General features: G+C 27.9%; 1 protein-coding gene across 1 annotated transcript; it reads right to left on the reverse strand.

The window, feature by feature from the left end:
* On the reverse strand, positions 1–27,119 carry LOC111635645 (cAMP-dependent protein kinase regulatory subunit-like). The gene is made up of 10 exons (XM_023380664.1): positions 26,958–27,119; positions 20,884–21,051; positions 20,566–20,657; positions 14,799–14,907; positions 7,983–8,081; positions 6,108–6,167; positions 5,945–6,005; positions 2,068–2,189; positions 1,177–1,258; positions 1–186 (listed from the first exon to the last, which is right to left on the reverse strand). Exons 1-10 carry the CDS (start codon positions 27,111–27,113, stop codon positions 14–16), a joined length of 1,122 nt encoding a protein of 373 aa, XP_023236432.1. The 5' UTR covers positions 27,114–27,119; the 3' UTR covers positions 1–13.
* Positions 27,120–27,225: the final 106 nt, after the last annotated feature.

The raw sequence follows: 27,225 nt of genomic DNA on the forward strand, positions 1-27,225 counted from the left end.
ATATCATTAGTTGTTATACAGATAATGAAATAAGGCTGTTATAATGAGCCATATTACGCTTCAATATATCCGCACATGGGCCAAGAACACGTTCAAAACGGGCTCTATCTAATTTGATACATTTAAGAGGGCCTTTAGCCATTACTGTAGCTGCTCGAGGACGATCTAATAAAAGAGCTATTTCACCTATGGGAATTAAAAATGATAAATTCAGAAAGTGTTAAATAATTTATATTGATATTATAACATTTAATCTAAATATTTTTATTGAATTTTTATTTGAATCCAACATGTAATTATAAAAAAAATGAAAGTATATACTGTAATATAAATTCAATTAAAAAACTTGACTGTCTTCAGTTATTGTTATAATCCTTTGTTTGTAACTGTGATTGATGTAAGGTTACTCAGAAAAATGAAGATTGTCAGAGTGCACCTATACTGAGGAGGGATCAGAAAAAACTCTGATTAAAAATGCATATAAATAAAGATCTGTGAATTACAATTGTTTTGAGTGGTTATTGACCTCTGGGGAATGTCAGATTGGAAGGACACAACAAATTTGTTTATTTGACTACAACCCTCTTTTTTGGTGGTTACAAAAATAAGAGATTGTATCTGGCAAATATTGTTGATATTAGCTTTACATTATACAATATTGAAGACTAAATATTAAAGAATTTTTTGAGTCTCAATGTCCATTCACAATCACTGGAACACAATTAACACTAGTAGAGTTTACCTTTCTTTAAAGGCATATTTTACATAAGTATAAGGCAGAGAGGAGCCTTTAAAGAAAAGTCAACTTTACTAGTGTTAACTGTGTTCCAATGATTGTGAATGGATGTTCAGATTTCAAAATTTTTTCTGTATTTAGTGTTCAATATGGTATTTTTTAAAATATATCTTGTCCAGGATTTTTTAATGTTTATTTTACAAATTAAATGCCAAGTTTATCATGTAAACATGTAAATTTGTGCATTATTAGTTATTTTCATTATAATAAAAATATTAAAAATGCAATGAAAAAATTAATATAAATGAAACTGATTATATTACACATTGAATTTGAAAAATAGGATTTCAATTAATACAAATAAATTCTCTATCAATGCTTATTAATTCTGTAGAATTGTATAAATTATATTTAATTATAAATATAAAAATGTTACTAACCAAAATAATCTGAAGGACCAAGTCTTCCAACCTCAACTTGTGGTTCTTCTTCTGTTCTTCTTTGCAAAACAGCAGCTATACCCTAACATCATATTAATATTGGTATATGTTTTCATTACAAAATTTATATTTTGTTCAGTCAAAAAGAAACCAGAATTATTTTGTTAAAATAAAGCATTCATGCTGAAAAAACAGAATTTGGCAGGTATGCAGTAATGTTGGTTATTAAGATTTTATACAAGTTAGCAGCATTGCTAATGTACAGAAGCATGAGAAAACTACTCCATAAAATGATATCCACCAGTGAGAGCCCATCCAAGGAAATACAGCATTCAGTGGCTGAATTTCTGATGTTAGAGAAAGTTAAACCCAGTAAAATTCATTGTTGATTAGTAGCTGTTTATGACAAGAATGCATTGTCAAAACAAAAGTCTTCAAATGGGCTGAGGTTTTGTGCAGGATGACAATCAGTACTGGATAACTAACATAGTGGAAGACAAAAGTTGCCCATCACGGACACTAACAATGCTGTTGCAAATGTCTTGATCCAGATTAACTGGTCCATCATTGTTGATGAAGTTGCCAACTGTTCGCAGATTAGTCATGGCTCAACCTATTCAATAATGCACAATGTGCTTAACTATAGAATCAATGATATGCAAGATAGAGTCATGGAATGGGTTTGCAAACAGCAAATCCATTTTTATGCAAAGAGACTAAAAAAAAATCTTGTAAAGCAGTGGGATACCTGCCTTAACTGCAGGGAGAATATTTTAAAAAATATTAAATGATGTGCTTAAAAAATAATTTAATTTCTTTTTGACTATATCTGGTATTAAAGCTTATCTAGTATTTTGATCATTTTAAAATCTAAAAATTGTTTATCATTACCTCTTCAATAATAAAAAAATCATTGCCTGGACAACCTTGTTCTACTATAACTTCACCATCATGAAAATATGCTTGTTCTAAAGCATCAGCAATAATAAGTCGTTCCCATTTGTCTAGACTACCTAATAAAAATAAATTTTCATATTTTTTAAATAATAATCCATATTGGATTTATAAATTCTAACTGAAACTAAAAAATTATAAATTATTACTGTATAATGAAATTTTCTTGTCATTTCAGATATATTATTGATATGAAAAGTTGACGTTATCAATTTTTTAATTAAAGATATTTTATTATTAAATTATTAGCTTATTTTCAACAAGTGACAAGATTTAGTTTCATATTGTATTCTAATCTCAAATATTGTGTTTTGAAAAATAGCTTAAAAACATTTTAAAAACTTTACAGCAGTTTTTTTTAACATCTAATGCTTTACGTCCAATATGAAAAATGTTTACAATAATATCTTATTTTGAACTGTATAAATAATTTGTATTAATTAATTGTTAACAATGATGGAAAAAATTTTATAAAATAAACTTTTTCCGCATCATTAACTACAATTAATACAAAATATTTATAAAAATGCAAATTTATTTTATAAAATTTTTATTTCGTTTTTCATTAAACTGCTGTTCTGAAATTCTATTTTAAGTATTTTTCTCTTTGGGGAAAATACTATCTATCTTCAACAATCAGATTTATCATATTTATATGAAACAAACTAATTAACACATTTATCATATTACTTCGCATATTTTTAACATTTACACTATGATAATGGTGTAAATATTAAAAATTTGATAATGCAATTTTTAAATTTAAAAACCACACATGCTATCAGAATTAAAAAAATTAAGCATAAAAAGCCATTACAGCGGAACCTCAGTTAACAAACTTAATCCGTTCTGCGACTCCGTTTGTTAATCAAAGCAATTTTTCTCATAGAAATTAATGCAAATACAATTTATCCGTTCTAGCCGCCAGTATTTTTGTAATTTTATTTGTAAAATGCATTTTCTTTGATGAAAATATAGGAAAATATGCTCTTAAACAGTCAATCTAAGTTAAATTTTCAGAAAAGGAAAAGATTTGACAGGTATAAAAACATTGCATATGATCGTTAACGTTCCAAAATGACAGATAGCAGAAACAACAGGCTAAATTATGAGTGGAAGGCTTATAGGTTTATCAATGATCTCTGATCAGACTTGACAAACAGGTGTCAAATAAACACCTCAGTAGGGACCTTTCTCGTGTCCTGATCTGGTTTCGGTTTTCACCTGGAGACAAAGAAGAAAACAATTGGGAAGCAAGGAATGGGATGCAGGACCAATCAAAAAGTGAGATTCAAGGAAGAAATACTATAAAAACCCTGAATCTCAGTCAAAATGCAGTTCTCCTAAAAATTCTACGGCAATTAATCTGTGTTGTCTTCATCTGAATTAAGCCTGAAGTTGTACCTGCTAAAATTTGTGTTGTGTCTCACGAACCGCTCCACCACCTACCATCGCTTCTGTGACCAAGTGAACCCATCTTGTCTGCTCCAGGGCTACAACTGATCAGCTTACACTATCATAGGACCAGCAATACGCTGCTCCTCAGTGCCAGGAGAATATACTGTAGATAAACCATTTCCAAGTACCTCAAATATGTAAGCATCTTCCCATTCTAATAAACGATTTTCACTGTAAAATACTTGTCATCTTTGTCTCCTCCGCCACCACCAATGTACGAATGGACCCTAGACCATCACGATGCGCGATTAACTGATTCCCCCTAAAAGTCAGCAAGCTTACAAATTTGACACAAAAACCATTAAGTTTGTTATCCAAATTTTGTCCGTTATCCGAGATAAAATTTTTGCAAAATAAAAGTTCATTAACCCTTTGCTTCTGAAAGTACCGATCAATCGTTACCCCCCATCATTAAGCAAACCTACGAGAGTAACAATTCATCGTTTCCCTAGTAAAAATCGATTTTTATAAAATTTATCAGCAACAGATGTCAGCACTTGATGGTAAAGTCTTGTCTGTCATCTGTTCTACATATTTTTCACCAGGTGGTGTTTTGTTGACTTAAAAAATTTTAATTAATGCTTTTTTTTCTTGATTTATTTATTTTCTGATAATTTTTTATTTCATTTATAGCATATTCGTGAAATAATATCACTATAATAAGTTCATTTATGCTATAATAAGTTTATTTAGCTATAATAAGTCAATGTGTTATAAATACTCAAGTTATGTCGTTTAGTTCTGACATGACATTTTATTTTTTTTTATCGGAGAAATTTTTTTATAAATTTTTCTCAATTTTTTTATAAATATTTTTCAATACATTTTTCTAATAAAATGTATTGAAAAATATCATATTTAAAACAAAAGATATTAATAAATGCTGGTAATTTTTTTCATATCAATATAATGATAATCTGATTTTTGGTGAATTTTTAAAGTAATATTGCCTAACTGACCTATATTGCCTTAGGAGAGAACACAAGACAAACAAGACAAACAAAATGGTGGAAGCAAAGGGTTAACTGATTTGGTCATTAACTGGGGTTCCACTGTATTTTCAATCAATTTAAAAGATGACCAACTTCCATTTTACAATTAGAATCAAAATTATAACACTAAAGTAATAATAAACTTTATAGAAATATATTTTTCAATGAATAAGTAATGTAATCTCATGCACTGTTAGTTCACATTATCTGCCTTGATATATAGTAGATGTGGCAAAATGAATTTATTAATTTCATTTTATTTTTAACAGAATAAAAACCAAAACCTTTAAACAATCCAGCAAATCGTTTTTAAGATATTGAAAAACAATTTGCTGGATTGTTTAAAGGTTTTGGTTTTTATTTATATTGTAGTTCCAGTAAAAAAGTATTTTATTTATTTTTAACAGAGTCAATTTTTAAGCTTACATATTCTATCACATTGTATAAAATCTGATGTTTATTATATTAATATAGTTTGTATTAATTGTTTTCATTTATTTTAACAATTCACAAATTTTTATTAAACAAAATTTTTAAAAATTAAGATACAATTGTAACTATTCAAAATAAAGAAATTAATTAAATTTATTTAATATCTATATATAATAACATACATAACATGAAACATTAGTAATGCCAAATGATCTGCCAGATTTTTTATCAAACTACATTAAGGCTAATTTAATAATGCAAGACAAAACAATTTGGCTAGAGATAGGTGGCCAATTTTGGATTATTAATTAGCCTTAATACAGTCTAATAAAAAATTGGGCAGATCATTTGGCATATTTACTACTGCAATGAAGCATTATATTTAATAATTATTTATTAAAAAATACATAAACTAGGAAACTTCAACTCCGGACTGTCTAAAGAAGCCAACTCCCTGGTCATTTTGCCATTTTCCCAATACAAAATATTCATAAAAAAAGTTTTATGAAGATTCAATTCCTCAAGATGGACCAACCCCTTTTGATCAACCTTCACTTGCTTCACTCTACCTCCCCCAGAATGGACATTCCAAACCTCTCTGATTCCTGATGTTGCTGTTTCTATTTTTATTTTAACAGTGAAAAGTATCAAGATGATTTTAAGCCAAGTTTTATATATATAGTAGATAGTGTTGTTTTTTTTATCTTGGCAAAAAATAACATATTTAAGATTTAATGCAAATATAAATCTATGATCATCAATGATTGATATCTAACTGTATGAATATCTAACAGTAGATCTATACTACAATAAGTATAAAGTGTTGTTAATAATTATTATTAATTAAACTATATAAATATTTCTGTACAGTTTACAGCCTGATTATATGATATTAAATGAATTACATTGAAAAAACATTTTAAATTATTTACCTAAAATAGACACTCTACTGAGAAATTCCTCATACATCTTCCGTTTTCTTATAGTGCTACCCTAAATATTAAAAAAAATCAGTTTAATAATAATTTTTAAATAAATTTTATATAAGTATTTAATAAAAATTTTAAAATAAAATTTAACTATATATTAACTCACCATAAGTATTCTTCTGTAAGTATCTCTATCTATTGCCCAAAGTTTGACATCTGTTATAGCCTAAAAAAAATATATATATATAAATATATTTTTTTTAAGAGTTAAAACTACAGTAATTTAAGACTGGATGTAATAATTATAAAGTAAGGTTTATTATGTTTAAAGATACTGTGATATAGTTTATAATATTTTTTTACCCATTTATTAAAAATTTTCTAAAGGTTTTATAATGGTATTTATACGAGAGTATTGCATGTGTACCAGAGTTTTAAAAATTGTTTCTCTCTTAAAGGCATGTAAGTAAATATAGATAATCAAAATGTAAAAGATTTTTTGTAATCATAATAGTGTCAAGTCTAATAATCATTGTACAGGTATACCTCGCCTTACATCGATAATTGGTTCCAGGAGAGGTGACATAAGTCAAATTTACTTGTCTCTGAATCTACTTGTCACTAGGCTAAACCATAAATTACCATTCCCGGTTCTGTATTTTATTTATTAATGCATTTTTAATAATATATGGTAAATAAGGATCTATTTTAAGCTTACAAACAAATAAATTTTAGTTTTTAATATAGTACAGAAAACAATAATCTAAATTTACAAATGCATGTACTGTAAATACAGTACATACTTGTAAATGTATATATTTTAATATGATTTTATGTGCTTTAAATGCTTTTCTAGTAATATTACGACTTTAATATTTGTGGCAGACAGTTGAATAAAATGACTTAAACTTTATTTTATTTTTCCATATACTTTTTTTGACAAACGACATATAATCGGGAACAATGTAACTCGAAATGACGTAAGTCAAGGTATACCTGTATTGTCTTTGATAGTACTGAAGAGAGCCTGAAATGCATATTGTGTATAATCTATTTAAGAATATACTACAATAAAGTCTTAAGTAATAACTTGGAGTTGCTGTGAGAAAAATCAACCACCATGGATTAAAGTGATTTTACATACAACTGTATTATACAGCATCCATACTACTAGAAAAATCTACACAAATTTAATGATAATATATTTTTTAAAAAATAATTTATATTTTTTGTTATTTTAAAAATACTTACAACAACAATAATAACCATAAGATATGGCAANAAATTAATTAAAACTTAATATAAATAACACCAACAATATATAAGCCATTTACAGGCCAAATCAATTAACTCCATTTGTAAATCCTTAATATAATCGTTATTATTTTTACATTTTTTGCATAAATAATTTTATATATTGTTATATTAAAGCATAGCTTTAATGTAAAAATACATTCTACAATGTTTATTTAAATTTAAAGTTTAAAAGGAATTTTAAAAAATAATTTATATTTTTTGTTATTTTAAAAATACTTACAACAACAATAATAACCATAAGATATGGCAAAATTTCTTTTTCAGGTCATCACACACATGAAACCCAAAAATGACAAACATGAAAGACACTATACAATACAATACCAATCATGAGCCATCTCATAGTCCACAAAATATTCACTTCATGGATCACAAACAGTATGTACCATCACATATAACATAACATTCTCACAAAGTAACAAAAAGGCTGTTATAGAAACCATGTGGAATAAAAAGATTACTCATGCATAGCTTTAATATAATAATATATAAAAGTACATTCTACAATGTTTGTTTAAATTTAAAGTTTAAAGGGAATTTTAAAAAATAGTTTATATCATCAATTTTTATAATTTTTGTTTTGTGAGTTAATCAATTTGGCAAGTGAGTGGCTCATATATATATTGTATGAAATTGTATTATGTAGAATATACTATAAATACAAAAATTTTTAATTTTATCACTTGGCATTTAGTGTTAAAAATTAGTTTACAGAATTACATACCTTAACTGTGGCTGCTCTAGGTGTGCCATAAATAAGAGCCAATTCACCAAAACTTCCACCTTCTCTAGCAGTTGTAACTAATTGTCCATTCACATAAAACTGAAAAAACACATTTAAAAAACTTTTAAATATTAATAATTAAATTCAAAATAGTGATAACAATAATAAATTATACCTATAGCCATTATCCAAATTAACTTGTTCTTGAAAACATTTACATATTAAGAAGTGTTTTCACTGTTTGTGAGAAAATTCTTACTCATTCCCAACCCATCCAAGTAACCCAACCAACTTCCCTAAATGATAAAAATACTGAATAAAATTTGAATGCCATTTACCTGTCAGCCAATTTTACCACGATATTAAACATTACAGACTCCAATTACCATACTAACAAACACTTAATGACATCATTAAAAAAATATGTTTGTAAATAATGTTTCAACAAATAAATTTATTTAGTATCTATTAGAAATCAATCACATATAAACTGTATTNGCATATTTAAATATTTTTGTTTTTCTTCTGAAAATAAGAGAGATTTTATTTTAAATTTTCCTCATAATTTTTTGTTGTTTTAAAAAACTTTTAAATATTAATAATTAAATTCAAAATAGTGATAACAATAATAAATTATACCTATAGCCATTATCCAAATTAACTTGTTCTTGAAAACATTTACATATTAAGAAGTGTTTTCACTGTTTGTGAGAAAATTCTTACTCATTCCCAACCCATCCAAGTAACCCAACCAACTTCCCTAAATGATAAAAATACTGAATAAAATTTGAATGCCATTTACCTGTCAGCCAATTTTACCACGATATTAAACATTACAGACTCCAATTACCATACTAACAAACACTTAATGACATCATTAAAAAAATATGTTTGTAAATAATGTTTCAACAAATAAATTTATTTAGTATCTATTAGAAATCAATCACATATAAACTGTATTTTCTTTAATATATTGTAGACATAAATAAAAATGTTAATGTACATTGTGTATTAATATATTTTGTATTAATATACAATGTACTGTACATTGTGTATTAATATAGTGTAAAAGTAGAATATTATTAAAAGTAAATAATAAATGAGGTAGTGAACTGTTAATAAGCTCATAAGATTGCATTAATTTTGGGAAAAAATAACTAAATTGAACAATCACACAAACATAACACCACTGAAACAAATAAAAGCAGATGTTGGAAATGAAATTGCTACCTATTTTCCATTTTTACTCTCATAAGTTCCAAATTTTACACAAATGTACAGTACTTCAAAGAAATTCATAATATCAAAATAGTAGTAAACATCATTCCTTGTAGTAATAATTTGGATACAGGTAGTTTGGGTACTGGGATATGGCTCTATTCTAATATTTATAAAATTAAAATTAAATAGAATTAAAACAATTGGCATCTTGGTTATCTAATTTATCAGCATCACACGATGCACCTTCATTTTAGGCACACAGTGTGATGCTGATTAGTTTATAGAATTATTATTATTCTATATGTAAACACATGCATAGTATATAATATAATGTTTATTAAATTACATATTGTATAGAATTTGTTCAATGCTGTTCAATGAAAAACAAACTATTTTCAAAATTTTCTATTTTCAATAAACAAAAGAAAATGTTTCTATTGATTATATATATTTTCATTATTATTACATATTGATACCATATTTTAATGGAATGACTGGTATGCCTCATAAAAACGAGGGAGACCAGCCTGCCAGTTAAACTGCAACTAAAATATAAAATTAATCAGATCTAAAAAAAACTAGTTGTTAATTAAACATTAAAGAAAGCATTCTTCTGAGTACAATAAAATAATAACATTGTAATTTGGCTGACTTAACATCAGAAAGAGTTTTTTACAAGACAATAAAACAATTAATGACTTATTAACAGCAGCAGTAACAGTAGTAGTTAGTCAGTATGGGCTACATTGACCATCTACCCTTACCTTAAAAATAACACTTTCCTCTCAAATTTCACACAAAGCAGATGTTAATAGATGTAAGCTGAGATAGTTTACAGAGAGTTTCTTAAATTCCATATGTTTATTTATGTGTTTTTGAATCAAATTACAATAAAACACACATAAAAAAGCACTTTCAGAATTCTATGAGTATTTTAGTCATTAGAAAGACAAAATGAAGAAATCAAACATTTAATTGAAGGTTTTGATGTAATGCTGACAGTTTCACAGTTTTAGAATAAAAACCTGTTTGTTTTTATATGACATAACTAGTTCGTTTTTTTAATTCACTCTCTATAGAGGGATGTATAACCTCACTTAAACTGGCATGCCAGCATTACCTGGGATAAACTGACACGCCATATGGAAATACAGTAATACCTCGACTTACGCTACCCCGACTTATGCGAATCCGGAGTTATGCGATTTTCAAATCTCGTTGATTTGTCTTTTGTTTGAGTGCCACGCAACTCTCAATTACTCACTCCCCCCACACTATTGTTCAGCTTACATGTTCGGACACGTCGAGCGGAATCGACGCATAGCTACAATTTTTTTTGTGTTATTTATTTCTGTGTTTGTTATATCTACGAAGACTTGAGAGACTCTATGTGATGAATTCTTGTAACCGTGAACGAATCAAAAGACGAGATAAGATTAACGGGAACATTTATTAGCTTACATACATCCTACTTGGAGTTTACACAAATTGAGAAATTATACCCTGACTTACGCGAATTCGACTTATGCGGTTATCGCTCGGTCCCACCTATCACGTAAGTTCTGGGTATTACTGTATCTGATTTCATGATCTTCCCCGGATAGACCAGCATGCTGATCATTCCACTAAAATATGGTATGAATTTCAATATTATCATATCATCTTTTTATAAGATATAGCATAAAAAATGTGTAATTGAAATAAATATCACACAAAATTATGTTTAATATCATAACAAATGTACTTGTCAAATTAAGGAAGATACAAATCATTACAAATATTAGTTAATTATAGTTAACATAATTATATATATTAGTTGTATAATTTTCTCAGAATAAAAATTCAATGTAAATGCCAAAGTAAATGTAGAAAAACAAATATAAATTTCTTCAATGCATAAATGCAAGGATGCAGAGTCGGTAAAAAATGCTAGACTCTGACTCCTGATAATTTTAGTAGGCGACTCCGACTCTGGCAAAATTAAATACTGTCATTTTATAGGGGAGCAGAGGCACTCATAGGGGATTACCCTACTCTGAACTCTAAAAGGAATCTGGGCATTTACCCAAATACTTTTACAGTTAGTATTTTTATATTTAACTTACATTAATATTTATTTGTATAAAAAAATTAATTTTTAACAAATATTTAATAAGAGGAAAATGGGGGAGCGATAAAATTCTACATCTACATATCTTTATTCTAGAGCTTTTGCACTTCAATTTCACTTTTCAAGAAAACTTAGTCCAACTAACACGTGTGCGATCAGCACACTTTTTAGTTGGACTAAGTTTTCTTCGAGATCGTCATTAGTCTCAAACCTTTCTTTCCCTTTCTAACCACTTTTCCTGTTCTGGAAAGAGGTGGAAGTCGCTCGTCGATAAATCGGAGCTATATGCTGGGTATTTAATTAAAGGTGGTGAAGACTTCCACTTCTTTCCTGAACTAAAGACGTGGCGTGCAGGGCAGAGGTTTGAGACTAATATAACTAATGACGATCTTTAAAACAACGTCGTTAAAGCCATCTCAATTTACTGGCAGCAACATTCTATTACAAGGGNATTTTAGTATTTTAAAGAAAAAAACTCTGACTCCTGAGTGATGCTGGAGATATTGTAAGAAGAATATATAATGTACAAAATTGAAATTAACATCCATTTTAAATATTTCAACTTAAGTTTACACACCTTTTCTCTCTTTCCAGGTGACCCTCTAGGCTCATTGCAATCAAGTCTACTATTTGAACCATTGTTTGATTGGGGGGAAAAATCACATATACTATATTTATATTTCTTTATTTCTAAAATGACAGGGCTTAGATGATTTGATTTTATTTTATCTATGAATCAAATGAATCAAATTCTACTAAATAATATGTACAGTACAATTTAATTATATTTACAAGCTAGAAAATCACTCTCTAGGTGAAAATTAATCTTTTTACATTTTAAAATGCAGTAAAAAGTTTGCAACAATAATCATGACACAGATACTTTAGTATTTCTGTTGGTAACCATATAAGAATTTTTAAAGAAGACACTATTATTTTAAATTAATATGCCTCAATGTCCTTAATGTAAGGTTTTGCCGACGTTGAGGGGGAAAAAGTCTATCTCACGTCAGAATGAGCCTAAGGGAAACCACGTATGTGGGCGGTGGCGAAGGAGGCAAATGATGTACAAGTGTTTTACAAGATAAAACCTGTTTATTTGTTCGAATTCATGCTTACATCGATAATGGACAATTCCAAAATCTCCTGGGAACAGCAAAAGTTCATGATCTCGGTTGCAGTTCGGGTGGACGAGAAGGATATCCGGACGAAGCAGAAGTTCGTTGTTTCGTTGCGGTGTCCTCGGTGAGCGGCGGATGCACAACACAATTTAAATCACCACTATAGGCTTAATCCGGAGGAGACTCTCTTTCGACCTTGAAGTTCCGATTTTTATAGTTTTTTCCCCCACTGTTCGCATTTCGGATTGGTCCCTCGTCCCATTCCTCGCTTCCCGATTGGTCTCTCCTTTGTCTCCAGGTGCAAGACGAAACTTTTCGGGTCGCGGGAAAGGTCCGATTCGAGGTGTCCATCTGATACCTCTTTGTCGACTCTGCTCGATGACTGTTTATAAAATAATAACACCTGCACTCATAACTCAGGCCGTTATTTACCATTTTTGACGTCTAAGAATTTAACGATCATTTTCACCTTTCACCTATCAAAAATTCCTCTATTTTTTGTTCAAAAACGTTTATTTCGGCCAACATTTTATAGACACGCGAGTCAAAGATCTACCTGTTTATGAGCGCTCGTGTTAGAGTTTGTCTTCCGCTAAGACCTTATCAGATAGTTGACACATACTCGAACCATTCCGAGTCTCGTTGTTTACATCTCGTGTCGCGCAAGAATTTCACGATTTACTCGAGTTCGAACCTCGTCTGGGAACTCACATTAATTTATTCAAATATTATTTCATTCACCAGTAGAGTGTGTATTTCTATTAATAGGACTTATTGAACTTATTGACTTATTTACATTTACCATCCAGGTAAATGTAAATAAAACAATTTTAATCTGTGTGACTGATTTGCAGTAATCTTAAATACCAGTTCAATAAGTCCTATTAATAGAAATACATACTGTACCGGTGAATGAAATAATACACTATTATTTTGTTTGTCTTCACAAATTTCACTATATTTTAATCTCTTTTTCAGCATGTTGTAAATAGGTATACATATCTTCAAAACTATTAGAGCTAATTTTTCTGCAACATCAATAAATTATATTAACAGAATCAAGAAACATATAACTGGAAATATTCCATTTTAACATCAATATGGTCTACTTCAGTGTTCCACAACTGGTGCGCCCTCACAAAGTGAAAGGTGTGATGTGAACTTTTACATATTCTATTAATTTCAAGTTTTATTTATATATTTTTATCACAGTTGCTGTGTTTCTTATGCTTGTATTTTATGCTCTGCCGCAGCACTGATGAAATAAGATGATGTTTGTTTATTTTTTATTACAAGTCATGCATTTTTATGTATTCTAAGAAATTAAATGTAAAATAAATTTGCTCACAGGTGTTGATATCCATTTAATAATAATAATAAAAGTAATAATAGGTTAATGGCATTATGTAATTCATTCTATTAATAGATCATATCATACGTTTTTTTGAGGGAAATAACATTTTAGTGTGCTGTGTTGGTAATGTTGAGTCATGGGTGTGCCGCAAGTAGAAAAAGGCTGTGGAACACTGCATATTCAATGCGTCTGGGTTCAGTCAAAGAAAACACATTTACAGTATTTTGCTATTTTTTTATTTATATAGTAAATTTTTTAATCTGTTAAAATATATTTTTAAAAAGTCTTTACAAATTTCTTTAGTTTAGCTAATAATTTTTTGGTTAATATTTGTATGTGCAATTCAATTCAATTTTCCAGTTTCTTGAAAATATGTTTTATAAAATCCCTTTCATTTAAGTAATGAAAGGAATTTTAATATGTAATAAAATCTTATTTTATATCATTTCTTTGCCTCCAGATAGCCCAATAAGTTTTGCATACATTAGTTTGTGAAGCATAGCATATACTGTATGAGACAAGTGTGCTTATCACATTTGTCTCATACAGTGAATTAGCCTGAATAAATGCTGTGTTCATAGAGTTATAAATTTCTTACATTTAGTTCTTCACAATTTTAAAATCCAACGTTGTGCAGAATATTGAGATCAAATTATATTTGAGAAAATATCTCATCTTAAATGAATTACAGAAAATGAAACTGGAAAAAAAGTGTTTATATTTATCATAACTAATACTAACTATTTAAATTTTTTTTGCAGTTTTAATTATACTCAAAATTTGAATTTTAAATGTAAGTTAATCTCACTCTCTCCTATCTACTCCATTCTATCTATAAGTACAATGTAAAAAAAAATATATGATATTAAAGACAACCTCCAAAAAACATTTATGACTTTATTTGACTTCTAAAATATTAGTTGAATGACTGGTTTATAAAATTTGATTAAAAATTAAACCTAATAAAATTTTAATTTTTTATATTTTAGTATTTTAAAGAAAAAGATTACCTCTACTTCTCCTTGATCAATAACGTAAAAATTATCACCCTGATCACCTTGATGTATTATAATTTCACCCACATTATGGAATACTGGAAACATGGCATCAAATATATCACTAAAACAAACAATAAATGTCTGTTATTAAAATCATATGTTAAGTTTGTATAATTATCCCAATTTCAATAATACATTGGAGATTAATGATAAAGTTATATTAGTTATTTAAATAGTGTGAATAATATAAACATTTAACACATTAAAAAAAATGCAGCTGACATCAAATATTTAATTATTATGCCTTTTTGTCCTTTTTTTTATCTATTTATAATTTATGTGAACTAACAGGTGAACTAAACAAAGAACATTATTTTTGAACTGTAAGACTAAATATCTGCATCTATAATTTCCCAGTATAATAAGTCCTGTTAATACATAGAAAGTACTAGTATGCAAAATAAATTATAAATAGATGACATCAAATATGTTTATTATAAGCATAATACAGTTGACCCCCCCTATAACACAGGTTCCTATAGTTCAAATTCCTATATCACAGTGAAAAAATTGTGACAGTATTCATACAAACATGCTAAAAAAACTCCTATAATTCGATTAAAACGTCATCACCGACTCGTGTCACGACAGGATTGGTAGAATCTAGACCAACAGCAGATATTGCACAAGCCGCTGAGTTTAAACAAGCAGCGGACCTACTAAAAACCATTTATTATTTAACGTCCATAAAAATTATATTTAGATTAATGATGTCTCCGAAGTTCAGCGAATGTTTCGCAAAAATAAATAATTTATCAGGAAGCACACGAGTGCCATTCAATGACAAGCTCCATGATGAAAACAAGCTTAAGGAATGGCGTAGTCAAACAGTGCACACTCGGTAAGTAATCCTACAATTTTTTGTTTATAGCATAGTTTATACGGATTATTCCCAAAAAATTATATGTATTTTAGACTCAACATTTCCAAAGGAAATGTTGAGTCTAATTAGTCTAGAATCAATTAATTTTACTAGTCTAGAATCGATTAATTAGACTCAACATTTCCAAAGGAAATGTTGAGTCTAATTAGTCTAGAATCGATTAATTTTATGGAAGAAACCTTTCAAACAGCCGTAGTCCATAAACTGCATACGTGCCGGGCTGTGATTGGCTGGACTTGTAGAAAATGGATTCATAAAAACCGGAACATATCTACCGTGTTATAGGGGGGTCAACTGTATTCTAAATACTTCCAGTTCATCATCATAGATCATTTACTTATCTTAAATATTATAAAAATGTTTCTAACCTTACATGAGAAATTATTTATTGTGACATCGTCACAATGCCAGGCTGCAATTTTTAATCATATTTTTAATTTATTTAATTTAAAATATATTCTTTCCATCTCAATTTAGTAGTGACTTGCCCCTATACACCATACTTTTCTTTAACAATAGTGTTGTGTCAGTCATTTATCTAACACCTTATGGAGAAAAATTTTTTGAACTGAAATAGCATTATTTCAAGTTTGCATCAGAAGTTCTTATATAGTAAAATCAGTGCCTCCTGCCCCTAAGGTTTCCATATATGATCTCGCCTTTTGTCTAAGTCCATTCTCAAGATTAAGGAAAGAAGGATGGATGACAGTGGGAATTTATAGGTTTACAATTTTTTCAAATTGTAGCCTTATAAGATAAAAGTTTACAACTTATAAATTAGCATTTGCTACTCTGATAAATATATAAAATAAACTAAATAAAGCATCTAATGTAAATGCAAATTGAAATATATATACAAAAACATACACATGCAAACAGCAAAAAAATCAGATTAATTCAGTTATAAAAATAAGATCTATTTAAATGTTTCAATGTTTCATATCAAACTAAAAAGTCAAGAATTTATAATACAAAAATCTGTCTAATTCTCAAACTGTTATAACATACTTATAAAAACTAGAAATTTTCTGTATGCAAGATTAAATATTCAGATATAAAAGATATCAAGTACTCAAATTTCACAGATTATTAAATACATTAATGATTTGCTACATTATTGGATTGTATAATAAATTCATATACATTTCAATGCATTTTTATAAGTATTCCTTTATGATATTGTTTATAATTGATTTGTAGATATTGATAAAAATGTAGAATACTGAAATATTATTTGTATACACAATTAGTTAATTTGTAAGTGAAGAAAGGAATTGTTTTTCTTCACAAACTTATCTGAAAATCTGAACAAAGATATATATCAAGTTACTTATGCTTTTAGACTGGTAAGTTTATGATTTGTTTTAAACATTATTATTTATTGACTTTAAATTAATTTTAAGTACATTTTTAATTATTTGTAATGTATTTCATTAAAACAACTAATGTTTTAACAGCATATTTAAATATTTTTGTTTTTCTTCTGAAAATAAGAGAGATTTTATTTTAAATTTTCCTCATAATTTTTTGTTGTTTTAAAAAACTTTTAAAAAATATGATATAATTTAAGAATATTTTAGCAAAGTTAATAATTAAAAGATTAAAATAAGCTTTCAAGTGTCTATAGGCAAAACAATGTTAAGCTATTAGCAATATGGAGTTAATTACAGGTAAGACAACACAACTTTGGATGTCATGCAGGTTAAATTCACATTTCAGCAAATATAAATTTTCCTTCATCTCATTTGCACAATTCGAGGACATCCCATCACTTTTCAAACAAGTATCTGAGGCAATCTTGAGGATAAAGGTAGCCAAGATGTAGCACAGACCAGACATTTTCCCCCCCTAACATTAGCAAATATAGGTTATATATCCCATCAAAAAAAAAAAAAAAACTAGTAAAACCAAGTTGAAAAAGTAGAACTCAGCAAAAATATCTAAATGAAGGAAACTTTTGAAAATTGTGGCATAAGCATACTGGAAGCAGATTTGACAGTATGAATCAACATGTGAATAAAGTGCACAGACTACAACTACAGTAGAACCCCTCTAGTCCGCCCTCGGCTATTCCGTCACTCCGGTTAATCCGACCGTGGTCGGAGTTGAGAAACTTGTCCTGACTCGTCGGTGACTCACCATCCGTGGTGTTTTTCTGTGTTCGTTACAGTATATGTTTTACATTGTGTGTACATGTACAGTTTTGTGTGTGTTTTCAACATGTCAGGAGTGAAACGTAAACACGTTACTCTTTCATTAAATGAAAAATTAGCAGTGCTAAAAAGACTGGACAAAGGGGAAGATTGTTTATTTTACTTTTTTCTGATAATCCGACCTTTTTTGTGTTCCGACCAGTCCCAAAGGTGACGGATTAGAGGGGTTCTACTGTACTGGAAAGTTTGGATGAAGCAATGTCATCATGATGATAAATTGAATATAAGAAAAATAAGAAACATAAAATCATTTCATCTAAGAAATATCTTAGACAAAAATGTTTAAGCTAATTTAATTTCTTTATATTTGAAATTATTTGAATTAAAACTTATTTAATTAACAATTAACTGACTTAAAATACTGTCACTGTATCTCTCTTATTTAATGAAATACCAATGCTTAATTATTAACAACAGTAGCAAAAAAAAATTCTGAAATGTGAATTTAACCTAAAATATTGCAAATTACACAATCTAATTACTTCAGCAGATCTTTCTAATCACACATATATGAAATATTAATGAAATTAAAATAGTCATCAGTTGATAAAAAAAAGCTTGATTACTTTTAGACAGTGTTTCCTGGACAAATATTCTAATCGATATAGGTAGTCACAGTCTGTAGCTATTGTTATACTGGTTTCCATGTGTCTCTTTTCCCTATTACATTTTCATTAATACAGGTTCTATAACAAAAGTCAATAACTTAATAGAAAACTTCCTTGAAAAAATGTTCACTAATTATCAAAATTTGCACAAGAGAAAAATAGTGTCATTTTGCAATTTAAAAAATGTCAGGAAAAAAATTCTTAAAAAAAAAAAATATCTTGTCATCCAATGAATAAAGTGGTCCAACAAAGATGAAATAAGGATTTATGGATTTACAAGTCATTCCACTGGAATAAATAGAAATGTTAAAGTGGTTGCAGAAACAACTGTAACAGAAAATTGTTCTAAATTGGTAAAATAATTAATTATGACAATATTTTCCAGAGGTAATAAATGACTACAATGAGACAGAAGTGGAAGAGAAAAAAAAAGATGAAATAATTACTTACAGTTATTAGAGCATTAAAACTAATAAACACAGTTTTTTTCTCAATAAAACAACTACCTTTGTTAAATCAAGTGTTATCTTAAAAAACAGATAACAAAAAACAAATTGTTGACAAAATGTCACAAAAATAATGTAAGATTTTGATTTTTTATAACATCATTTAAGCATTTTTAGAGTGATGTTTCAGTAATATGACAATCTTAATAATCCAACACAATTCTTTGGTCCTATAAGTGATGGATTAGAGAGGTTTGACTACATATAAATAACAAAACAAAATTACAAAATTATTTAACAAAAAATACTTTGAGAAATTCAAGAATTTAAAATTTTCTATGAATAAGATACAAGATGAGCATTTTCATAATATTCTTTAATTATTTAAAATGATTGACATTTTTGACATTTCCTCAAATATCATTTTTTTCTATAAGCAAAATCATTTTAAATAATAAAAGATCATTACAGTACTTTTTTCATAGCCTTTTTTCTTTTCAAATTAGATAAAAAACATATTACTTATAAAATTATACTAAGCATAATCTTCTGTATTTTATAGTTCAAACTAAAAATGTCTATATAAATTTATTTTAGATGAAAAATTACTGTTTTTATTTGCATAAATATTTTTTTACTTATACTGTAATACTCTAAAATTTCAATTACAATTCTATAAAATAACAAAAATATTGTTTTCAATATTCACTTTTATTATGAGACATTAGGATAAGTGTACAGAAGAATACGTCAACATTAGTACACAAGTTAATGCTTATCAAAGAAATCTCCACATGCCTCAAGTACTGAATTAAAATTGTACTAAAAAAATTTTTAATTTTGAGTAAATATATAATTCTTTCAGATAATAATAATAAACTAAAATTAGTAAAATATTATTAAGTCAAAAGAAAAAAATTATTTGTTTACTTTTATAAAATGTTTTTCAAACTCATATCAGTATAGATAATTATTATAAAAGAAATTTAAACATATTAAGAAACATTTTTAACTTGTTAAAACAATTAAAAAATGAGTCTTGAAAAACTATTCCACTACAATTATCTATAGCTGTAAATAAATAAAATGTGAAAAAAATTGTTAAACAAAATTAATATAGCAGGAATATTAAATTCTTGTTATGAGATAAATCTCTACAAATTGTGGTATATAAAAAATATTTATATTAAAATTACAATTAATACATATTTAATTATTTTTAATTTCAAAAATCAATTATAATATATGAATAAATTCCTAATATAATACATTTTATGAATTTTGCTGTATAAATTAATGTTTTACTAAATTAAAATCAATAATGATATAAATTTTATAATATATCTTTATTCATTGAATCAAATTTACTTCAAAAAAATTAACATTTTTTATGTTTTCTGAATAATAAATATGGTTATATATCATTGAAGAAAACATACTTTAGATTAATTATTATTAATGGAAATATATACAATATTATCTCAACTATAAAATTTTCATACAATAAATAAAAAACTGATTTTATGATATATAACTAACTCACTAATATACTGTATTAATAATTATTACCTTCTTTCATTGTCATCTAAATGAGAAAATAGCACATTTCTTTCAATTGCTTTTGATAAAGCTGCCATTGTTTTATAATCCTTAGGAACAATCTATGAAACAAAAACAAAATTCATTCACTTATTTTAAATACATTTAATATTTCAATGTTCTTAATATTTTAAAAATTGTTAAGAATTTTTTATAATTTAATCGTAATATATTAATCTTAAGTCATAAAATAATAAATTACTATAAAATTTATTTCAGTTTTTCATTTCTATAATATAAAATTAGTTTAGCAAAAGAAAATAATAATAATAATCATCTCATCTTTACCTTTTTCACATAAGTAGCAGCATCTTCTTCATTATAAGTCTCTGCACTAACAGCTCCTCTTCGAACTCTTTGTGAAGGTACAAGATTTGGCATAGCTCCAATCTCATCATCTTTTTCATCATTTGATGATGTTGATGAAAGTTGTTGTTTAATTCTTAAAGATGATTCCTAAAAAGTTTTAACAGTTGAAACTTTTAAATAAAATAATATATAATTTTTATATTTATAATTGTTAATTAACATGTATTAATTGAAATTATGTTTTCTATATATAGTATATATGTATAAATGTGCTTTATACCCATATATATATTAGGTAGGTGTGATCAAATGAAACCAAGAAACCAATTTGACAGTTGTAATTACCAAGACATGCATATTTATTAGAAAACACTAAGATGAGTGTACAGAAAAATGTGTCAACAGCAGTACATGTGGGAATCTATCCAATGTGTGTCCAGATGGGTTCCATACATATTTTTTAAGTGCTACAACAGTTCTTGAATGATGGATTTCTCGATGGTATTCTTGAAAAAGATCTCAGAGATGCGATCTGGTTTACCACCAAAAATCAGAATCCAAATGGCAATCAATGAAATGGTTCCCCCAGGAAGAATAAATGCAAAACAAAAATCAACTGGAAAAATCATACCCAGTGTTTTTAATAAAAATAAAACTGTATGATGAATGTAGTTATGTGGATATGTTGAAGAAGCTTATGCCAAAATTGTACATGTTCAGGCAGAGAAAAAGGACCGTGCTCTATTTCAGCATGACAATGCAAAATCCACATAGCCCTCTTGACAAGTGAATACATGACGAAATTTAGTTGGACAGTCTTATCTCATCATTCATATAGCCCTAATTTAACAATTTGTCTGAGATTCATTAATTCAATTCAATAGCGGCTGAACTTAGTGGCTGAATTTCAAGGGAAGTGATTCTCCAACACAGATGTTGACATTGATGCTGTCAAGATGTAGCTCAGTCAGACTGATGATTTTTATACAAAAAGAGTAGAGCACTTTGTTGGATATATAACTCAACATGAATTTTGTGGAAAATTAATAAATGTATATTAATAAATATAAATGTAACATACATTAATTTCATTTTCCTATTTGCAATAGTACATTACATTTGGAGTGTCCCTCGTATATTATATTAAAATTACTTATAGAAAAAAAAAACACTAATATTACTGACTCAATGTATTTTGTTCAAAGATTTTATAAATTTGAATTTTTATTATTAATAGAAATTTTGGAAACTCTATAGTTTAACATTAAACACATCATCTGTAGTCTAACATTTAAAATCTAATAAAAAATTCACTCTTTGGCATATAATATAGCAAGTGATACAGCTAAATCCTTGAAAAAGATTCAACTACAGGTATACCTCGCCTTACGTCGGTAATTGGTTCCAGGAGAACGACGTAAGTCGAAAAACGACGTAAGTCGAATTTACTTGTCTCCGAATCTACTTATCACTAGGCTAAACTGTAAATTTCCATTCCCGGTTCTGTATTTTATTTATTAATGCATTTTTAATAATATATGGTTAATAAAAATCTATTTTAAGCTTACAAACAAATAAATTTTAGTCTTTAATATAATACCAAAAAAAAGTAATCTAAATTTACGAATGCATGTACAGTACTGTACTGTAAATACAGTACATACTTATATATATCTTAATATGATTTTATGTGCTTTAAACGTTTTTCTAGTGATATTACGACTTCAATATTTGTGGCGGACAGACGTAAAGTCGAATAAAATAACTTAAACTTGATTTTTATTTTTCCATATACTTTTTTGACAAACGACGTATAATCGGGAACGATGTAACTCGAAACGACGTAAGTCGAGGTATGCCTGTATATTCTTATGTAAACAATCCATTACATTTTTTGGTATCTATTTTTAATTATTTTAATCATGAAATTCAAAAATAACTGGAGGTTCATAAAAATCTAAAGCTGGATATTCAAGAGAGCTGGATTATGGTACATCAAAAATGTGGCACACCAATATGGATATTGTATTAACCTGGAAACAGAAACATAGGTCTTTACTACATAATTGAAAATGTCAGTCTGAGAGACCTTGTATATTTTTACACTTCACGTTTTACATATTTATTATTATACAAGTGATTTTTGGACCATAAAAAAGCAAAATTATGATTAGCAAACTCAAATTTATTGAAAACTAATTACATAGTAGCAAAATTATGAAAATTTTTGAATAAATTTTAACTTTTAGTCATTTGTTACTGCACATGTAATGCAAACTTTTCTGTAGCACGCAAACAAATTGAATTGTTACATTTGATACACTTGTAGGAAGTTTTTCTGCCCTTGGAAAATAGATACTTAGAACATGTCTTCTTCTTCCCAAGCTTGTCACTTGAAACTTTACCTCCTCTCACAGCAGTATTTTAATATTCCAGTATTGTTTCCCACACAATGTTCTAATATCTCTGGGCAGATTGAGCTATCTTTTAATATGTGGGTCCAATAGAGAGTGAACCAACATTTAACAAAATGGAATTCTTTGATGACTAGATTTTGACAATAGCTCAGATAATGTTAAGCTCTTGATGATTTACAAGTACTGTACTTGTTGATGGAATATCCATAACAAATCATTCTAAAATTAAGAAAAAACCTATTAATAAGATACTATGAAGGTGCAACATAAAACTTGAAAAGTTGCTAGTTTTGTAAAAATTGTAGCATAATGAAACAGTAATGGCCTCACAGACCAATGTTTCTGTTAAGTTAATAAATACTCTAAATCTTTTGAAGGTAAATGTAATAATATGCCACATAAGCTAGAAAGGAACATCGTGAATTGTGTTGAAATACTTCCTGTGCTTTCCACATGATTCGTAAAGAGATTGTGAGGAGCAACAACTTCAACCTCACATATAAGTGTAATCCAACAGTTTTCAAAATATTATAAAATGATAATACAAAAATCCAACTATATGATCTTTCCAGTATATTTGGCCTTTATTTCCTACTGATACATGACAACCATTGCAGCATGGTAAGGTTTCCAGGCAGGAATTCCTTCCCGCCCATTCTCGGAAATTTTTTCATTTTCCCATTCCTGAATCCAAAAAAAACTTGGTCGAGAAAATAGAAAAATTGGTTCCTAGAACCCAGTAATACCCATAATGGGAAATAAACATACTGCTCACAATATATCTTTTAGACATTTTTTCTATTTATTGCTATGTAAACTTACATTTTTGTTACAATATTACATGTCACCAGAAATGCATGCATGACACCAGAATCAGATAACACATGACCAGCTAATTTTAGCTCTTGTAAATCAAGTACATTTGATCATAGAGAACTGAAAACAGTTTTTATTTACACAGAAAAATATTTATTTTCACAACCCAGGATTTGATTACAAAGTCATCATCAGGTAAATTAACTAAAGAAATCTAAAGATAGCTTACCTTAATATGACATTGTAGTCAAAATAATATTTCTCTGTGTAAACACAGATTGTTTCTGTTCTCCATGATGAATTGTTTCCACAAAGTGATAGCCAATACTACCAACCATCAGTTTGTTTGTGGCTGAAGACTGTGATATACAGTAAAATCTTGTTATTCTGAAACTCTAGGGACCAAGAAAACACAACTTCAAATTATTTGGATTTGAATTAGCTGAACTTTTTTTCAAATCAAAGTTTTTTGTAATTCATGAATAAAATTCTAACATTATCTTATATAATTTCATCCATTCATTTAAAAAGAATTAATATCAAGTTATTACTTAGACAATTAAGCTATTTCGAAAAATACTCAATTGGCGTTTACTTAATGAAAAGAATGAAAATATAGCAAATTATATTCAAGGCAATACCTGAAAATAAAATAAAAAATAAGCTTAGCCATTATTACAGATCATTAACAAAAATTAAATATAAAAGGTCACTTTGGGAATTCTCGGAAAATACAATTTTCCATTCTCAATTCCTGAAGGTTCCAAAATGAAACCCTACATCATGGTAATGAAATAGATCAGAACTACTATGAGGATCTCAATGGTCGAATTAAGGAGCACAAATAGACTGTAAGCAAGAGTTTAATACTGCTTGCATATGCAACAGAATCCAATGTTGAAGTACTTTATGATAATACTATGATTGTACAATCTGTGATGGACATTTGTAACAAATACCTAGAGGTCTTATAAATATACAAACCAAATTTGGAACAAGGCTGCATTAATTTCCATGATGCATACTATACATGGCCTGGAAATTGTTATATGAAGTGTAACATTTTAAATAGCAACCACTACGTTTTTTTATATTTTTTATGTATTTTTTTTATTTTTACTTTATCCTCCAATGCTGTTATAACGAGTTGCAGTTGTGCACTTGACCTTTACATGTTGTTTTACATAAAATCTTGTATGTATTCTAATACAGTCATTCTTTATGTTCTTTTTGAGCAACTGATGCAGTCCTTCAATCTGGATTAAAATGCTTTTGTTCATTAAATTAATATTGGAACTCAGTAAGATTGTTTTTAATTATTTACATGATTCTCCAGTTTTTGTGTTGTTGATTATTATAAAAAAAACAAATAAAACTGCTTGTTGAAACAAGCAATTCAAGTTTTCTCTTTTTGTTTTTGGCCAAAAAAAAACAATGCTATAAAAGAAATAAAAAACTTGGCAATTCCTTTGTATATACAATAATTTTATTTAATGCTGCATCATAATGTTGTCTTGAAGGTATTTCAAACATTAAAAAGTAGATTAAATTAAATGCTCATTACCAGCTAAGCACATTTGAATTGGTATAGCTGTCGAGTAGCATACCCAAAAATGTGGCTATGCTACTCAACAGCTATAACTAGTGCACAAATAGATCATGAGGTCCACTCAAAAATGATAGCTGTTTTTGACTGCAAGTAAGACAATGTCAATTCTAAAATGCACTTCTATTTCAGATAAGTAAAAATTGATTAAAAAATTTCACCTTAGTATGAAAAAAATATGGTATTTTTAATAAATTAATACCGTTAGTTAATTTTGCAAATCAGTAAGAATGCAGTTCTCCAAAGCTAGGCAATTCAAAAAATTTTTAATATAAAACGATATTGAATTCGATTACTGTTCAATTAGTTTGTAATACAGATATGAAAAATCTTGAAGGAATAGAAAATAAACTTCTAAATAACAATAAAAATGTTATGTAATATATACATATGATCCATCAGTGGCTCCATCCTCAAACACCAGGTGGGTTTGCCCTGACGGGCTGGCCATGTGGAGTTTTCTGGATTTTCTCCATGTCTGTAAAGTCTAAATAGGGGCCAGTTATCCTTAAAAAGACCTCCCGGAAGGCATTTCTCCTGTGTAACATCATATATCCAGAGAAGGAAATGGGAAACCACTCCAATACTAACTTTGATATCACTTGATGTGCAAACTAATCCATAATAACCTGCACTGGATGTTTGCTGACATCAGAGTGACCTGATATGGCACATGAAAAGAGAGAGAGAGTGTGTGTGTGTGTATATATACTGTATATCAACTACAGATTTATCTAATAGAAAAAATATACATGTAAAAAATTATATAAATGTTCTAAAACATAATTTTATACATGATCTTCTCTATTTGTATATAAATAAAACACGAAGTAAACAGTAAAACCTGTCTATAACGGAAACCTGCGAAACCGGACAAAATATTCGATATCTTGAGATTCCGGTTTACACGTGTTTTACTGTATATATATATACAGTATAATAAAACTGTATATAAGAATCTTAACAAACTGTAAAAACATTGTGCCGTGAGTATTAATTTAAAGGTAATTCATAAATATTACGCGATTTGTCCCAAATTGAAACATTACCCCGCGGCAAAGGGTGATGACACAAATGATACTCGACATTATTATTATTTTACGTGTAATTTCAATTTCAATTTCGATTACAAATTTTCTAAATCATTATGATAATGGCAAAAGTAAATTAATTCTACTTTTTAATTTAAAAAAAAAAATTAGAAATAAACTTACGCGTTCTAACTTTTGGAAATATTCTCTCAGAAAAGATATTGGGTTTTCCGGGCGACTGACACAAAGCTGAACGATACAATCCTTTAATATTTGCTGGATATTATGCACTCTCACGTAAGCCTCGCACTCCCTAAGACTCTGATCTTCGTCCGCCATTTTGAATCGCTTTACGTAAACAAGACGATTTTCGCTACGAGAAAATAAAGTTTATAAAAAATTTTTTTTAATTTTTAACATATATTTTATTTTTTATTTTAAATAAATGTGT

Source organism: Centruroides sculpturatus, unplaced genomic scaffold (assembly GCF_000671375.1).
Source record: "Centruroides sculpturatus isolate CEXI.00-Female unplaced genomic scaffold, Cexi_2.0 scaffold738, whole genome shotgun sequence".
Taxonomy (NCBI): domain Eukaryota; kingdom Metazoa; phylum Arthropoda; class Arachnida; order Scorpiones; family Buthidae; genus Centruroides; species Centruroides sculpturatus.

Excerpts from the sequence above, each read along its gene's own strand:
- LOC111635645 (XM_023380664.1), bottom strand. The coding sequence starts at position 27,113 with ATGGCGGACGAAGATCAGAGTCTTAGGGAGTGCGAGGCTTACGTGAGA. Across the intron at positions 6,006-6,107 it reads CTTACAGAAGAATACTTATG|GGTAGCACTATAAGAAAACG; the intron begins GTGAGTTAATAT and ends TTTAATATTTAG. Across the intron at positions 1,259-2,067 it reads ATTTTTTTATTATTGAAGAG|GGTATAGCTGCTGTTTTGCA; the intron begins GTAATGATAAAC and ends ATATGATGTTAG.